Here is a 19,302-nt window from a genome sequence, read left to right as displayed (position 1 = left end):
AAAATAATGAAATATTCCAGGTAACTAGAGTTCATGGCTTTGCCTTAACTGTATTAAAATATAAATGTGTTGTTTATCTCAACTATTACCATCAGTGATGGGAACATTTTTTCTCAACAAGTCAGTTATTATCTATTATTTAGGTGTTTTGAAACTTCATGAATGTCATTTTCCTAGTCAAGGAAAGGATGGAGCATAATGATCATGTAGGAAATTGGAAAGCCCCAGAGTGGACTGATTATGGCGAAAGGCAAAATGGAACATATGATTAAGAAAACTTAAACTTTATTCCACAATAGTATTGACACAGAATTAGCTTGTTTCATGAGTGACTAATGACTAGTTTCTGAGCCACCTGAATCATTCTATAAAAGTTAACCAGCTCAGATTACTTGGGTGGCAGTAAGATTTTCTCTACTAGTGGAAAGAGTGGCCACACTCACTGGTTAAGCACCTCCCATTAGTTATAATTAACTGCATAATTAGAAGAAGGTAACGCTATAGTTTTTTTTGAGAACACCACTTAGATCTGAGAGGAAACTAATGTTGCAGTCCTCAACTAAAACTAGTTTATGCTGGAATTATACTTCCATTCCTAAACATGAGCTGACTAATTTTGACCACTTATTAGAATTTTATTCTCTCGTGGAGAGGGACCTTAAACACAGAGTGGTACTTGTNTAGGTGTTTTGAAACTTCATGAATGTCATTTTCCTAGTCAAGGAAAGGATGGAGCATAATGATCATGTAGGAAATTGGAAAGCCCCAGAGTGGACTGATTATGGCGAAAGGCAAAATGGAACATATGATTAAGAAAACTTAAACTTTATTCCACAATAGTATTGACACAGAATTAGCTTGTTTCATGAGTGACTAATGACTAGTTTCTGAGCCACCTGAATCATTCTATAAAAGTTAACCAGCTCAGATTACTTGGGTGGCAGTAAGATTTTCTCTACTAGTGGAAAGAGTGGCCACACTCACTGGTTAAGCACCTCCCATTAGTTATAATTAACTGCATAATTAGAAGAAGGTAACGCTATAGTTTTTTTTGAGAACACCACTTAGATCTGAGAGGAAACTAATGTTGCAGTCCTCAACTAAAACTAGTTTACGCTGGAATTATACTTCCATTCCTAAACATGAGCTGACTAATTTTGACCATTTATTAGAATTTTATTCTCTCGTGGAGAGGGACCTTAAACACAGAGTGGTACTTGTTCTTTGAGTTACTGAACTGCTCACTGAGTTTCCTTGTAGGCACTCGGTAGAGCAGCTGGGCCACAGCATGTGCCGGCCCCCGGACCAGGCAGAACCCAGCCCTATAAGCTGGCCCAGAATGGCGGGCGGAGGTGATGGGAAGGCTGCAAGGCAGTTCTCGCTGGGCTGCTGGACACTGGGATTGAGATTGCCACACTGCTCTCGAGCCCACGGGCTGGTGTGGTGAAGACTCCTCCTTCCATCGCTGTCAAGAACAGGTGTGGGTGGAACCGAGCCAGAGAGGGAAGGGCCTCTGCTGTCCCCACAGAGGCTGAGGGAAGACTGCAGCTGACTGGGACCCATCAGGGGCTCTTTGTCAGGAGGATGGTGGAATGAAACCGTGCAAGTAATAGCCAAACATGTAGTTGGCCAAGGGGTGAAGGGGTCATTAAGAATTACAGAGTAGGAACGTCTCGGCTGGTGAGGATAAGGGGTCTGGGGAGACCTGTGCTCCTGGAGAGGAAACGGAAGTGTGTCTCTTTTATCTGGCTGTTCTCGAATATCCCTTTATAATAAACCAGTAATCCGGCACTTGCTTAGTCTATAAATCATTTATGGACCTCAGAGTAGAGCTGGACCTTTAGATTCTCTCTCCCAGGAAGCTGGCCAACCCAGAGGAAAAAAATCATTCTCTCTGGCAAATGCATAGCAAGCAAATCAAAAGCTCCTTCAATGACAGTGAACTAGGGAGAGAAATGGGTTCTTCAGGCATTGGGGAGAGAGAGGAGAGGTGAGAGGTGAGAGGTGAGAGGTTATGGAGAGGGAGGGGAGTGATAATGTGAACAGAGCATTCTGAGTGCACTGACGTTGCCCATTCCTCACTCCTGATGACTGCATGTCTGCGTGTTACGGACTGAACTGTGTCTCCCCCCAGCCAAATGCATGTGTGGAAACCCGAAACTCCAGTGTTGTTTGGAGACAGGGCCTTTGAAGAGGTATTTAAGGTCAAGTGAGGTCATAAGGGTGGTGCCCTAATCCAATCGGACTGGTATCTTCGTAAGAGGTGGAAGAGGCTCACGGGGTGTGCACAGGGAGAGGAAAGGCCATGGGAGCACACAGCAAGAAGGCTGCGGTCTGCAAGCCAGGGACAGAGGCCTCTGGAGACAGCCAAGTGTGCGCGCTCCTGGGCCCTAGACCTCCAGCCTCCAGAACTGCAAGAAAGTAAATTTCAGTTGTCTAAAAAGAGAAAAAGAATTATAAAACAAGATTTGCTTCAGAGAAGCCCCATGTCAATACATAATCTTTTGATAACTTTGAGTCACTAACATGTAACTTTTCACTAGGAACAGTGATCTTTAAAAATGACTTTGGTTTTTTTAACTAATATCTTATTACTAAAGGTATGTAACCTTATTGTACTCGGGAAAATGAGTGTAAAAAATTACCATTTCTCTTTAACCAGTTGATGTCCAAGATGACAAGCCAGTTTGGTTTGGCTGTTAAATTAACTTTTGAATTTTGGTTTCAGATCAATGTACACATTTCTTTTGTAGCCATTGCATGACAGGAATAAACTATTGGGAGACACAGTGAGCTCTCAGCATATCAAGCTTACCATCAATACATAATTTCTTTGTCTGATATGCAGCCTATTTGTACTTTCATCATGGAAAATGTGATTCTTATAAAGTCACTATACAAAATTACCTTTGCCTTGGTTGGTGTGGCCCAGTGGATTGAGTGCAGACCTGTGAACCAAAGGGTTGCCAGTTTGGTTCCCAGTCTGGGCACATGTTTGGGCTGTGGTCCAGGTCCCCACTAGGGACACACAAGAGGCAACCACACATTGATGCTTCTTTCTCTCCCTTCCCCTCTGTCTAAAATTAAATAAATAAAATATTTTTAAAAAAGAAATTACCTTCTGTTATACAAAAAGCCTTAATCTTCTTATAAAACTGACATTTCATTTTTCCTTTGATCATAATAAGTTTTTCATAGAAATTGAAGATAAATAATCAGTAGTTTATCTTTCAGAACCTTAAATGAATGTTTTCACATTCAGATTGTTAACTAATGTGAATTTTCATATTTTTTGGTGCTTCAGTTTCTATATTGAAAATAGAATTGGCTGCAGAGTAAAACAAGTCTGAGCCCTCTTCTGTCCATATTAAATAGACATCATTTAGGTAAAGGAAAATGATATGGTGAGTGCTTCCTAAGTAAATAATTCCCGTTACTTGTCAGATGCAGCCTTTAGATGGTTCTAAAAATACTCATCATGCTCTCAGTGGCCTTTTCCCTGTATCGGCTGTTTGGGTGTCAAGTTACAATCAGAGTAAAGTTCCTTGGGGTTTCATGGTACATTGTATCAAAGGTTATCAATGGCTTTGAACACACTGATAATTTTCCCTAAACTGTGACTGAATGTAGGCTGATGGGAAGTAAAACTTCAGTCATTTCTAATGATTAATTAAGACAGCCTTGAAAAGCTTTTCTGTTTGAGGTTTATTGCCATTAATTTATTGTTTCAAAGTTGGATATCCTGTATTTAACTTCCTGTTTTCTCTTTCAATATTATGTTGTATAATTCATATTGATATAGTTATAAATGTGAAAAGTAGGCCTTGTCCATGTTAGGTCCAAGGCAAAATAATTTTCAAAAAAAGTTACTAGACAATCAATCAGAAATATGCAGAATTTCAGGGTTGAAGCGCCCTTGGCACAGTTTTATTGAAGGTACCCTGTGGATTATTTCTCTACATTAGAAATAGCCCCAAATCTATTAGCCTTTGCATAGGTCAAATTTTCCTGCCTTTAATCATTTTTGTGATTTTCTTTGAGCTCTCCTAATATGTTGTATCTTAGTCTTAAATGACAAGTACTCTGGCCTATGAAGAAGGAAAGCAGAGAATAATTTGGGGGTTCAAAACCTGAAAATAATGCCATCACCCAGCCTTCTTAGCTTTAGAAAATAACCTTGCGGGTTGATGTCCTTGGGGCTGTTTTAGTAACCCACTGATCTGTTCATAACATAGGAGGCTTCTTACCCTTGTTCTAAATGACATCCAAGTTTGATATACTCATTTATTGTCTTAGACTACTAGTTATTTCTTTTACTATGAAAGAGAAATACCACCCACTACAGCTGGGTGCAGAGTCAAATTCAGATAAGTGTTACTAGAAGAGAAATATATTGACATGGGACAAAGAGCCTGAAAAAAAGAGAGATGTGTTGCCAAACCAAAGCCTCCCTGGAGAACGAAGAGTGTGCTAATATTATATAGCAGATAAAGCGCATCTCTACGTACTTTATTATTGATGATGTTTTCTGACAAGCACTTATAATTTCAGTGCCTCCCAGAACTCATGCCTCTTTGAACCTCAGTGCTCTCTCTAAATCGAGTTAAAGAAGTAATTTCATTTTACTCTCTTGTAAAAATGAACATCTTAAGGCTCATATGGGGAGTTACCTGTAAACAGTTCTTACAAAATAGTTGATTTCTACTTTTTGCTAAAATTAAATTAATTCATCTAACAGATTAGAGTCTGTCTTATATTTTCCTTATTTCTTACCTTAAATAAATGATGATATCTTTCAAACTGAAATGGAGGTTAGAACGGCCAGCCAGTGCGGCTGGCATCAGTGTCTAAAGGTCCTTCTTTCTCTGCTGTCGCTTGTCTTCCATCTGGTCTAGGAATCTGATACCTCCCCCCACACTCCATCCCCACAAACCTCCCCCCACCGCACACACATTTAACTGAGAAAAAAGAATGGCCAGTTCCATTTACTCAGTTTTTAAAAATTTCTCAAATCTTACCTGTACTGAAGTTATTCTTTGAAGTTCACTGATGATAATCGCACACACGCAATGGTATTTACTGTATTTCACTGGTGTGAGCACTTTCATAAATTCACTTTTTTAGTCCATATACCACTTCAAGGTAGGTACTATTGCTAACTGCATTTTATAGTTGAGGAACTGAATGAGACACATGACCGAGAAATGGCAGAGCCTGGGGCTGATCTGTGTTCCGACTGCCCCTCAGCGTTACTCAGAACACTGCTCTGCTGTGGCATTCTGCTCACCAAATCAAAAGAAGGCCCCTTGTGTTCATTGTTACCAGGCCCTGCGTGAATAGCGTTTGGTGGTGAACAGTCCTCTTCTTGCAGCTTTATCCTCCTTTGCACTCCTGACAATTATTTATTGACCACTGCTCTATGTCAAGCACTGTTCTAGGCACTGGGGACATTTCAGTGACTAAAAATCAGACGAAAATCCTTTTCTGTGTGGAGCTGACATCCTAATGGAGAGGGATAGATAATGACAGACCATGAAAAATCAGCATCACAGAGTAAATTACATAGTGTGTTATGCAATGGTAACATAGATGGTGAGTGCTATGGAAAAATATACACGAATGTATGTATAAGAGAAGGGCATAGAGGATTTGGGGGCAGGAGCACAAATTAAATGGATAGCAGGTAAGGCTCTTTGAAGCAAGGAGTTGGAGGAGTTGGGGGATGAGCTGTGAGGATATCTGAGAGAAGAACATTCCAGGGAGAGGGAACAGGCAGTGCAGAGGCGTTGGGGTGGGCTTGCGCCTGCCTCGGTCAAGGGAGGCCGGAGGGGCACAGGGCAGAGTAGTAGCAGACTAGACCCACGGAGTTCGGAGGGGACAGAATGGGACCTCGTAGGCTGTTCTGGGAATTTGACTCTGAGAGGAATGGGAACCCTGTGGAGAACTATCAAAATAGCTGGTTATTAAATAGTTCTTACAGCACAATCACATTCTTGTAAAGAAATAAAAAGTACTTTGTTTTGCAAAGGAAAATAAAATACACAGCAAAATGATAGTAGTAGCAATTTGGAGTGACTTAATTTTTAAATTTTTGTTTTCATAGCTATTTAAATTTTTTGTAATAAATTTTTGTGACTAAAAAGATCAATATACATTCTAATTACACTTTGTACTAAGATTTATATAAATAGAATCTTAAAACAATATATATGCTTAGAAAAGATTTAAAGGATATACACTCCAGTGTTAATAATGGATTTCATATAAATAGGGTCATGAATAATTTTTATTTCTGTCTAGATTCTTCATATTTTTAAATTTTTAACACATGATAAGTGTTGCCAAGGTAATAATAAAAAAATTATAAGTTAGGAGGGAAGTATTGCACCTCCACGTTATGAACTGTGTTTGGGGACTGTAAGACTGGGTGCAGGACCATTTGTATGATAAGGGGACGGGAATATAATTTTCCTGTTTTGGGAAACTGCAGAGGTGTCAAGGGCATGCCAGCGTAGTTTTTCAACTGGTCTTCTTTCTGCTGTGAAGGACACTGAGAATAAGGGGCAGGCAGAGAAGTACTTGGAAGAGCTTAAAACTGATGTTCTACCCAACTCAAATAACCTTTAGTAGTGTTTCATATGATTCTTACTTAAGGAATTTAAAAATGGCATCTGTCTTATTAAAACTGTTATACACTCTAAAATGTTGAAATCCATATCACGTTTTGAAATTCATCCATTTCTCCATCGTTGTTGGAGATAATTATTCTTTTCTTGATATCTCAAATTTCAGTGTGATATATACTTCATTACTTCTAAAGCATAGGGTATTTGAAGTTTTGAATATTGGCAAATCTAAACAATATTCTTTTTTTAAAAGATTTTATTTATTTATTCTTCGAGAGGGGAAGGGAGGGAGAGAGGGACAGAAACATCAATGTGTGGTTGCTTCTTGAGCACCCCCTATTGGGCATCTGGCCTGCAACCCAGGCATGTGCCTTGACTGGGATTGAGCTGGTGACCCTTTGGTTCACAGTCTGGCAGTCAATCCACTGAGCCACACTGGCCAGGGAATAACACAGTATTCCTTAATTATTTTTTAATACAACTTATCCGAGGCCAAGAGATTTTAAAAACTGCTTTATAACAGTTTTGTGGTATCCATTTTCAAATGCCTGTAGGCAGTACTGTGTAAATGTAATGTAATGTCAGATTCTAAGAAAGTGAAATAAATATGAACTGGCTGGCTAGATGAAATGATTGATTGATGTAATTTTGTTTTGTTATTTCAAGGGAGTGAAAAAAATAGACCCAAAATTCTATGAAAAATTTATCAGTCACAGATTTGGAGAAGAAATGGTGCATCGCATTGATCTTTGTTCCATGCTGAAGAAAAAGCGAAGTAATGGTTATTATCATTGCGAGTCTTCGATTGTGATTGGTGAGTGCCTTTTGAAAATCACGAATTATCTTAATTTTGATTTATTTAACACTTTTACTTTTAATTTCTTTAGCCTTTATCTTGGCAAATATTTAGGACTGATTGCATGTATTTTTCTCAATGACATAATTTTCTAAATATATGTTTTAGGAATACTTATTGAACATTTTGTAGAACATATCTAGTATCTATATTTATCAGTCAAGATTTTAGTACATGTAGTTTCTCTGCTTTTGTGCTTTAAATATAATGATAATGAAATCTTAAAATGTTGATTCAAAATGCATTTCAGTTTATTTCATGAATACGAAGACAGCATTTTCTCCAGTAAAGGCCTAAATGACTACGCCATTCTACACCAGACATTTTCATGCTTGTTTGCTGCTTTTAATTAGGAATAGAATGTTCTAGCACATAGAGTTTTACTCTTGGAAAGCCTTTGTAGCTGAACTGCAAAGATCGAAATTGCATCCTTCAGTTTCTTCCCTCAAGGAAATGTGTTCTATGGGGAAACCAAGATCCATGCGTACGTGCTTTAGCATCTTATCAGAGAGATGGCATGCAAAGACAGGCTCACCCACACTTATGCTTCCAAGTGGAAATTGTGGACACCAAATGCAGCTTTCTTTAAAAAAAAAAAAAAAAGCAACAAAAACAAAAGCAGAACAGGCCTTTTCCCATTGTTGCCACGTGAGTGTATTTCATAGGATTCTGGTCTGTCGTGATTCAGATTTACTCTTTCAAACAAGGCACAATTATAAAATTGTGAACTTCAAGACAACCTAACATGAAATACTCAAAGAAGATAAATACATGATTCTCAATATTTCAAGGTCTTCAACCAAGAGAATTTCTCTTCAGTTCAGCTTTGAAGAGAACCTGTGGAAATATATGCCCTGAAAGAATCTTAATACTGAAGTTTACTCAAGCACATTAAAAAATGTTCAAGAGACACAATTTTGTTTCCAAATCCTCACTGGAGATCTTCAGAGAAGTCATCATTTTACCGTCCAAAGATTTTAGCTTCCTTAAACAGAAGATACTCTGTATGTCATTTCAATTTTATGGTGTAAAATATTTCAAATCTATTTTAAGGAATTTTTTTTGGTTTCAGAATCTCACGTTTTCAGAGCTGTCTTCCACCGAAGTTTTATTTTTTATTTCTTTTCTTTTTTTAAAATTGGGAATCCACGGAAATTTGATGAGGACTAAACATTTCTGCTTTGGCTCATTGTAAAAGGCAACTTCGGATCGGAGAGTAGTGCAGATTTCGGCTAGTTTTCCATGTCTTCTCTGTTATTACTTTAGGCCAACCTTTACAGAGAACTATGTACTTCATTGCTTCTCCTATTCCCACTCTCATTTAAAAAAATAAACAAAAAAATAATATGTAAATTTGACTGGATGTGGGCCTGCAGTCGCACACATAGGTTATAGCATCCTTCACCTAGACAGTTCTGTTCTCACCCCAAATCGCTATGTTTTGGCCACTGATTTTTTTTATTGCTCTTTTCTAGCTTAGTTTCAAAAATTCCCTCAATTATAGGCAATTTCTCTAGATTTTTTATTAGGTTTCTTTATATCTTATCCTTTTCTAATTCAGAGCAATTTAGCTTCTTTCAGACTCTACCGACCGCATATCCCCCATATGGATCATTTAACATTATTAAAAAAATTTTTTTTGCTCATTGCAAACTTTTCTTCAGTCACATTTTGTGACACTAGTATGAACTGTAAAATAATAACTGCATCTAAAATGATAATTACGTTAAAATTAACCAAGTTTAATACACATTAGGGTTCTTTTATTTGCTATGGATAATTATTGATTTTCTCAATCTTACCTAAGCTTTGAAACAATATTTACCAGGATTTTGGGATACTTTGTGAATTTCATTTCTTGATTAGATTTAATTGGTTTATGTTGGTTTGGCTTCTCTTTGACTTGATTCTAGCACAAACTTAATGTCTGTTTCCAGAATCTTGTGTATAGTGAGTGGGTCACATTTCTGATCATAAGACATTTGGTATTCAGAATGCTTGGGTGGAAGTTGGATTTCAAGGATTTGGGAACCTCCTGAAATTACTTATGAAACTGTGCGTGTAGGTACACATGTGACTTTTCTGGGGAAAGAATTTACTAGATTTGCATATTTCCTATCTCTCAATTTGTTAATGGTGCGTTCTTGGAGGCTGGTAGATTCCTAATGACCCTGATTTTCTCTGCAACTGTTTCTATATCATTTAGAGTATCTTGTTATTTATTTACTTATCTTTTAAAACTATTTATTTTTTCTTTTAAAATAGTTATTTTTCCAGCTTTATTGATATATAATTGACATATAACTTATGTGAGTTTAAGGTGTGCGACGTATTGACTTCATACATTTACACACTGCGAAGTGGTTACCAGCCTAATACTAACACCTCCATCCCCGCACGTATTTATCATTTTGTGCGAAGGGGGTGGGCAGGGAACGCATTGAAGAGCCTCATTCTTAGTCACTTTCAAGTATATACTACGGTGTTGTTAACTGTAATCATCATGCTGGCCACTACATCCCCAGAGATTATTTGCCTTGTAACTGGAAGTTTGTGTTTTGACTGACATCTCCCCATCTCCCTCCTCCTGCCCTTCGTAACCGTCATGCTGCTCTGTGTCTGCTGCAGCTGGTTTAGATTCCGTGTGCGTGAGACCATACAGTATTTGTCTGGTTTTTCACTGCTTTTGGTTTTCTTTTACCATGGGTCTGGTTTTGGAATTCATTTTCATGTTTCTTGCATAAATGAAATATCAAGTGTTTTTTAAAAAAATATCAGTGACTATATGCTTCATTTCTTTTTTTAAATCATTTTTAAATTGTTATTGTATCACTGTTGTCCCAGTTTCCCCCCTTTGCTCTCCTCCACCCATCTCACCCTCCGTTCCCACAGTCAGTCCCCACACTGTTGTCCATGTCCATGGGTCATTCGTACATGTTCTTTGACTAGTTCCTTCCCCTTCTTTCCTCTGTTATCCTTCTCCCAACCTCCCCTATGGGCACTGTAAGTCTGTTTCACATTTCCATGCTTGTGGTTCTATTTTGTTTGTTAGTTTATTTTGTTCTTTAGATTCCTCTTATAGGTGAGATCATATGGTATTTGTCTTTCACTGACCAGCTTATTTCATTTAGCATAATACTCTCCAGTTACATCCATGCTGTTGAAAAAAGTAGGAGCTCCTTTCTTTCTGCTGTGTAGTATTCCATTGTGAAAATGTACCTTAGTTTTTCATCCACTCATTTACTGATGAGCACTTAGTGGCTATTGCAATAGCACTGCTGTAAATATAGGGGTACATAAGTTCTTTTGAATTGGGGTTTCAGTGTTCTAAAGGTATATTCCAAGTAGCAGTATAGGCTTCATTTTTCATTCATTCTTTTTCATGTTTTCCTGTTCTGCTCTTTGTTTAATGGATGCTATTCCCTCATTTTTCTCTTGGAGGATTTCAACCTAGTTTGTATTTAATGTTCTTTTCATATTTTTTAAGTTCTAGTTTTGGGGGTATGAATTCTTCTATATGTTGGGTCTTTTGTGGCACTCCATTTTCTCTGGTGCTTTTTAAGTTTTTCTGAGGGCTCATTTGCATGTTTCCTCTTCATCACCCCATGTGTGGTTTAGAGCTGTCAGCCCTAGTCCCATAGGCACCCTGCTCTGAACTGGGTGAGGAGCTGGAAGTTGCAAACCATCCTTGTCCACAGGGTTGGAGTTCATCTTCTTGTGTCTCTCCAATTTGTGAGGTTTTTTAAAACATAAAGAGCATTAGCACTTGCTGTATTGGCTTCAAATAGTTTCCAGATTTTATTTTGCACTTAATTTTGGTCACAAGTTATTTTTCGTATTAAATGGTTCAAGTTTTTGTTAAATTATAGGTTGAAAAAGTTCTACTGTGATTTGTTTAATTATTATGACCAGAGACATCTCCAGACCAGAGATTTAATAGGTCAATGTAAGAAATGTCCAACCTGTAGAGAGTTTTATGAGTTTACTGGAACCAAACTGATGACAATTGCTGGGAAGCAGAATCTTGATGGATTGAGAAGATGCTCCAGAGGATGGCAGTTTTGCAGCTTATCTTATGCATTTGAATCAGAGGAGGAGAAGTGAGCAGGGTTACGTGAAATCCAGTGGGGTAGGTTAAAGAGGTAGGAAAAAGCAAAGTGGAAATGTCTGAGACTGGATAAAAAGACTGAAATAGAGAACAGGGGTACAGCGACCAGAGGGGAGAGGGGAGGGAATTTCAGGGGAAAGGGGAATTTACAGGAACTAGTATAAAGGACACATGGACAACAACTAAGGGGGGTGGAAATGGGAGGGAGGTGGGGAGCACGGGGGTGGTGGGCTGGGATGGGAATAAAAGACAAAACTGTACTGGAAAAATAATTTTTTTAAAAAGTAAAACAGAGAGACACATTTTTTTTTTTTTTTTTTTTACATTGCGGGTAGAGGATGAGTTAGTAATGAACCTTTATAGCACTTAGAGATGGTGTGGCGGGAGGGGGCAGGGTAGTGAGGGCTTCTGTGGTCTCTACTCAGGTGTGGTTGTGCCTGGAGGGCTCTGGTAAAGGAGATTAACTGACATTTCAGAGGTGTGTTATCTTAGATGCAAAAAGACTGGAGAGGATCAGCTCTGGTAAAGGGTGACCTTTGTCAGGGAAGCTGCAGGCCTAGGATGTGACTGTCTACAGAGACTCTGGTTTCGTGAGGAATATTTATGTTCCCACCGGCCCATGTGATAACTGTTGGAGTTTGTAAGCTCACCACGGAGGCTACCCGTGAGATGGTCAGTTTTAGTCACTGGTCCCTTTTCTGTCCACAGATATAGATATATTTATATTGTCTTCTAGTTTTTTTCATTTGAGCTTTTAAATTTTTAAAATTTTCTTATTTATTGATTTTGGGTGTGTGGGGGGGCAGATAGACAGAGACAGAGAGACAGACATCCATTTGTTATTCCACTTTTCCATGTATTCATTGGTTGATTCCTGTATGTTCCCTGGTGGGGGATTGAACCTACACCTTGATGTATTGGGATGATGCTCCAAACGAGCTACCTGGCCAGGGCTTTCATTTGAACTTTTAAGGTATCTGTTATGATCATTAGTATAAGTACTCAGACATAGAGTATTAACAAAAAATCCAGTTACTAAAAGTGAGTGTAGGGATTTAGTTTTAGGAATATATTTTTACAAAACTTTGTATGCCCCTACAACCTTAGTTTGTGTTCCAAAGATCAGAAACTATCAGCTTTTCATGCTGTGCTTGATTGAAACAGTTTTTTTTTTCTGGTTTGAATGACTTGCTAATATTGGGGTGATTTCATTTTTTAAAAAAAAGCTGGGTTTCTACCACCTTCTGAACAATGTGCTCCCACATTCTTATACACCAGTGATTTTCTAGATGCGGTAGCAGGCACATGACCTTGAAAGTAGCTGCTTTTTATCATCTCCACCCTTTACTCTGTTGTTTTTCTTATAAAATTTGCTTAACTGTTCACACTACCTACTTGGTTCCCGAAGGCACTTGAGTTTGCCCCCCCTGCTGGCTGTTGCTATTCCCTGGGCCTACTTTGCATTTCCATGGGGTGCAGTTTTGTCATCTCTGTCATCTGTACCTTGAGGTGGAGTGTTGGGGCAGTTTGCTAGGATGTAGAGGTAACATTTGAATTTTTAGATACAAGGAATGGTACTATATTTTAGTTCTCTCATAATCAACACTTTGAGTGATACTCTGCCTGCTTAGCATTACCAGGCTATAGCTGTTTACAAACCTAACTACACTGACCAGCTATAATTCAACACTCCTCCACTCTATCACTCCCTCCTGGCAAAGGGAAGGAAACCAGGAGTGGAATATGGTTCAGATTTCTTAGGGTGGTGAAAGCTGTTCTGTGTGAGCTACTTATTGGAGTTCAGTGAATTAATTTTTCTCAGGCAGCTATGTTCCATTTATATTTCCTTAGGGAAGGTAACTGACTAAATGACATCCTCTGTAAGACTGATGAGCAATTTAGTGCTTTGCAAAAACTAGTTTGCTTTCAACTGTCAGACGATCTCATGGTGGGCAGCAGGGAATTTGGAAAGGTCTGGAAGGTATTTCTTTTGCAGGCCAGTATACTTCTTTCTTTATAATTTCTGCAAACCCAGGCATGAACAACGATCTTCTGGGAACACCACCCTTTTTTGTTTCATAATCCATCATTAATTTAATATTATTGAGCATATACAATGTGTGTACTCCTCCCTTGGGTGTCATGAAATACAAAGAAATATAAGACACAGGCCTGAAGGGTGATGAGAGTTACTGGGCAGCTGAGACTACTTCTGAGAAACAGAGATGGAAGAGGAACAGATGAACGGGGCTTTGTCCATAACAGTAATGGGCTTTGGTATAGGACACAGTGGAAGAAGCTTGCAATTTTACCTTGTGGGAGAGTGTGAAGATGGTGAATACAAGAGTTTGGATAAATAGAATGAGATCAAGAAGCAGACACATGGACAGTAAAGAAAGCACCCTTTCTAGGAGCACTAGTATGATTTACAGGGATAGAGAAGGAATGGACTGGGAGTGTGGGGGGGGCAGTATTAGTGATAGGAGCCACACTTTAAAGGCTATAGTGATGGAACCTACTGTCTCGTTAGTGGAGGAAGCTACAAAGGAGGCTGTGGCTTGGTTTGTGTGTTTGAGGGAGGTGGGAAAGGAGATGGGCACAATCACACATACTGAGGCAGTGAATGTGTAATAAAGGAGACTGAGTAGATAGGTGTAGGGAAACAGAGGATGAAGTTTAATGCTCAACATAATGACACAGGATTGGACCCCAAAGATTAAGACCTTCAAGATGAGCACAGATGCAGTGAGGGGGTAGGGTTATGCCAACCATAGGCTCAAATAGAAGCAAACAGGCCTGCACAGATATGGTGATAGAAGGGGAAAAGGGTCATATATATTAGGTACCTTAGAGTCATCATAGCCACAGTCTGTTCAGTATCCAAAGCTAAACAGATCAGATCAAGATACCAGATTTTATGGGCTGAAACTCTATGGAGAATTCTCAGTAAGTTAAGTCAGTGAATTTATTCTATCCAGATGTCCCCGGTTTTTGGAAATCACCCTTAAGGGACATGGACAGCTTAGACGGATGCTGTCAGTCTTAAAATGCTTGTCATGGTTCATCCAGCGATTTCTAGAAGTCATACCTAAATTGCGTTTCCGCCAAAGGAAAGGACCTTTGGGGTTGCATCTGGGAGACGCTCAGCTCTGACTTTGGTGTCCTAATCGTCCGTGCTATTTTATCCTCAGAGACCGCAGCAGAGCTCCGATGGCTCTGGACCTTGCCTGATTTTAGTGTGTGGGCGTGGGATCTTCTCTGTGAAAGAAAACACTGTCAGAGCAATGCCCCGCTGGTGGCTGCAGCAGGGGAGTGCTGGAGGGAGAAAGAAGTCAACAGTTTTTCTTCATGGCTGGGGAAGGGGGAGCGGGAGCAAAAGTCTTTGAACTTTCTAGAATCGTTAAATCTTAACCTGTATCAGATCAATGATAAATAATAAAGTTTTAAAAAATTTAATTTGAAAATATTTATATGTCATGTGCCCATGTGAAGGTCTACTTAGTGGATAGCAGTATTGGCAATAGATGGGCCCTTGAATGTTGATTTTTCTCATGCAAATTGTTTACTTTTTTGCTGTAGAAAAATGATTTCTTTTTCATAAAAGTGATTTAGTATACTAATAGTAACTAATAATGAGTAAAAATTATTACTAATAATTTATATACGAATAATTTACTTCTGTTAGATTTTAAATTCTTTTAAAATACATTTTTATTCACTGGTTCTCAAACTTTGGTCCATGGATAGCTGGCAGTCACTGAGACACTTCCAGGGGTCTGTGAGGGCAAAACAATTTTGATGATGTTGTTAAGACATCGTGTGCCTTTTTCACTGGGTTAACATTTATACTGATGATGCAAAATCAACGGTGGGAACAGCTGTGCCAGTGTGAATCAAGGCAGTTATAGTTTAAAAGTTTTTTAAGTCAATTTTATATAAGAATGTTCTTGTTGAGTCATAAAAGTTATTAATGGCATTTAATCTCAACCTTTAAGAATGCGTCTTTTTAATATCCTGTGTAACAAAAATGGGAAGTGAGCATAAACACTTCTACCGCATATGGAAGTAGAGGTTGACTCCAGGAAAAGCGTTCAATTGGTTAAGCTGCAAGATAAAGCCACCACTTTCTTTCATGGAATGCCCTTTTTTTCCCTTGAAGAATGACTGACAGGCAAACTATCATTTTCAGACTTGGGCCTAACAGGTGTTTTCTTGAAAATAAATAAAACCGTCACATCAAGGAAGCTGGCATTATTTATTGCTAATGAGAAATATAACCCACATAAACAAAAGCTCTTATTGGAGAGGGAGATTGTCAGAAATTTTTAAGAGTGAAAAGAGGTCCTGGGGCCAAGGCATGTACGAATTCCTGCGTTAGTTCATGGTCCAGAGAAATCAGAAAACAATGTAATCCTCAGACAAGTCTTCAAAATGAATTTTGATTAATATTCCCAACTTTTTCTCCTTACATTAATTCTGATGGCTACTCAGCTGTCTATAAAATACAAACTGGTTTGATTTCTCTCACCTAAATTTTTTTCTATATCCATCCTTAATTTCCATTCAAGCATTTATTTTTTTGTAAAGATATGTGCAAAGTACTCCAGGCTGACAGTAGCATATCTGTATGATATGATTTATTAATAAAGCACTATTGTGTTAAAATTTTATAGTTTACAAATGTCTCTTTTGTGATGGTCAGGACTAAAATTTTATCTTGGTTTATTTTTGGTTGTTGTTGCACAGGCTGACAGGGAGGTGATTACGAAAATTTTATCACTACTTAGACCAGCGAGTTTCAACCTTTTTCATCTCATAGCAACCATAAATTAATCATGAAAACTCTGCAGCACACCAAAAATATATATTTTTGCCAATCTGACAAAAAATAGGTATAATTTTTATTTATTCACACCGGATAGATATTGTTGTGTTGGCTGTCATCATTTTTTATTTGACAATCTGAGGGAAAAGAGGTCAGTGCCTCTGACTAGTCTGGTATCCCATGTTTTGAAATTCTTGCAGCACAATGGTTGAAAATCACTGACTTAGACCAATTAAGATGAATCTATTTCAGGCATGTTAGAAGAGGGAAGTAGTTTTGTCATCTGAGAAAACTACACTTTTTTTTTCACTTGAAAACTTTAGCAGTTGGAGATTTTTTCTGTTCAAAATTATCAAATAATTTAAGAAGAACTCAGAGGATGTTTCATTCTTTTCTTTATGACACAGAAATTGAGTGACTATACAATTTGTCATTCATATGGTATACTTACAAGTGTGCTATGCTGGGATAAAAGAAGAACATCAAGACTGTCTGGGTTTAACTGGGACTCATGTCATCCTACTTAGAAAGCATAATGCTCTTTAAAAAGCAGAGCCTTTGACGTGTTAAAATATGACATTTCAAATGCCAATCTGGTTCCTTTCGTAACCTAATTGTCCCTCTTTAAATGTTCTTTTGATGAAACATGTCTTCTGAGAAGAAAGTGTTTGAAATTTCATTGTTATATGCCCTATAAAAATGAAAAGCAATTCATAATCGGAGCTCTCAGGTTATTTTTATATCTACTTGAGTTAGAGGAAGCTTCAGATTAAGTAACTGAGAAAATGAATCTTGGTGATGGCTCACTGTGTTTTAACTGGTGTATCAGCGTTTAATCCGGACACTAATACAAAGTGGCAGCTGTGGCTCCGGCTATTTTGAAAATTCAACCATCTGTTGGCCTGGTTTCAAACCTTCTGATTTATATTAGGTGCCTTAGGAACTCCACATATTAAAGGGGCAGTGCTAAACGGTATATGTAACTATCTGAAAATTAAGCACCGCTGCTAGAGTGTTACAATAAAAATTTGTCATTTTACGATTTATTTGTAGAGCCTTCTATTTTAAGTGTATTCTGGAAAACATGAAAGTAAATTTCCCCCCATGTGTGTGCTTATTTTTTTAATTTAATTTTCAGTTACATTTGACCAACAATATTATATTAGTTCCAGGTGAACAGGATAGTGATTAGACATTTAGGTACCTTCAAAAGTGACCACCCCGAAAATCTAGTACCCATCTGACACCATGTATAGTTATTACAATATTATTGACCATATGGTCAGTGTTGAATTCCCAATAAAAAGAAAAATAAACTGCATGAACAGAATGATTGAAGTGCTGAGCCTGTGGTCAAACAAACCCATTAAGATAGAGCTAATTATACAGGACACGTGGACAAAAACTAATGGGGGTGGAAATGGAAGGGAGGTGGGGAGCACTGGGGGGGTGGGCTGAGATGGGAATAAAAGACAGAAAACTGTACTTGAGCAATAATTAAATTTAAAAAAAGATATAGTTAATTAGTGTTAAGAGACCCTTTCTGTTGCCAAAGTTATGGCTAACTAACCCATTGTATTGCCTAGTTGCCTCCAAATACATTGTTTCACTACACTGAAAATGCTTATTAATTTTTTAAAAGTGCTAAAACACAATGCCTGGCAAATAGTGTTATAAAACATTGTTTATTAATGTTAATAGTCTTACTAGTTCTATTAGAATGCTTATTGGAATGGTATTTTCACTTTTCTAACATTAGAATGCTCATTTCAGGTTATATAGATTTATATTACTCTTTGTGTTTTCCTTAAATAGGCATGTGATTAACACTGGTGCATTTTAAAAATAAAAATGAGTATATATATGTGTGTGTATATATATGTGGGGGTGCGTGTATATATGTATACATATATATATATACACAGGGGTGGGCAAAAGTAAGTTTATAGGTATGAATATGCAACATACAGTTTATTCTATTGTTATTTATTAATTATTATATTATTTATTTTTGTTACAACTGTATACCTACTTTTGCCCACCTCTGTATATAGCAGGTACAGTAATTTATGTATTTCTGCAGTTTTTTATATTACATATACATATTTATACAGGGTGGGGCAAAAGTAGGTTTACAGTTGTATGTACACAAAACACAGTTGATTCTTACATTATTATTTATTGTATTCTTTCCCATAAGAACAACTGTAAACCTACTTTTGCCCCACATTGTATATAGTTTATATATACATAAAATGGCAAAGGTAAAAACTTGACTTTTGGGAGGAAACAATAAACTAGGCAGATCTATTCTATTTAATGCAGTATTATCTAAAAAATTACCTTGATAATGTAAAATCACAAGAGCCAAATGTACAAAGTGAAGCGTGGAGGGAGTGGGGAGGATGCAGGACAGTGGGGAGGGCGTGCTAGGGCGAGATAAGCACAGTGGCCCAGGAGTTCCCAGTCAGACAGACCTTCCTAGTGGCCGCTGCTGCTGCCCACCTAGCACTATTGTGCACATTGCTTATGACCCTAATCCTGTAAGTAGGGCTAATAATGCTGTTACCTCATGGCATCGTGGGGATGGAATGAAATAATACACAAAAAGCATCCAGCACCGTGCCCGATACATACTCATTGTCCACTCACTAGTGCCCATTATCATTGCTGTTTTTATTTCAATTTGTATGTAGAATACTTATGTCCAGGACAGAGCAGTCCAAAGACTCACTTAAGGAAAGGTTAGTATTTTCTTTTAAAGATTTACTCTTTGATTTTGAGAGGGAGAAAAGCAGGGAGAAGGAGAAAAACATCAGTGGTGTGAGAGAGAAACACCCATCAGCGCCCTCCTTGGGGATCGGACTGGCGAGCTTCCACCTGGTGG

The 19,302-nt window shown here is 38.0% G+C and overlaps 1 protein-coding gene across 5 annotated transcripts in view; it reads left to right on the top strand.

Moving 5' to 3' along the window:
• AKAP7 (A-kinase anchoring protein 7) overlaps window positions 1–19,302 on the top strand; it is a 106,373-nt gene that overhangs the window by 52,363 nt on the left and 34,708 nt on the right. For all 5 annotated transcript variants that reach the window (XM_037045736.1, XM_037045738.1, XM_037045734.1 and 2 more), the window contains exon 7: window positions 7,293–7,440. In XM_037045736.1, coding sequence (XP_036901631.1) covers window positions 7,293–7,440 — 148 coding nt within the window. The remainder of the gene's footprint in view (window positions 1–7,292; window positions 7,441–19,302) is intronic.

This window comes from Sturnira hondurensis, unplaced genomic scaffold (genome assembly GCF_014824575.4).
Source record: "Sturnira hondurensis isolate 20B ecotype Veracruz unplaced genomic scaffold, ASM1482457v3 Scaffold0004474, whole genome shotgun sequence".
NCBI classification, from domain to species: domain Eukaryota; kingdom Metazoa; phylum Chordata; class Mammalia; order Chiroptera; family Phyllostomidae; genus Sturnira; species Sturnira hondurensis.
The sequence above is the reverse complement of the archived record's forward strand: the minus strand, read 5'-3'. Positions and strand labels throughout refer to the sequence as shown.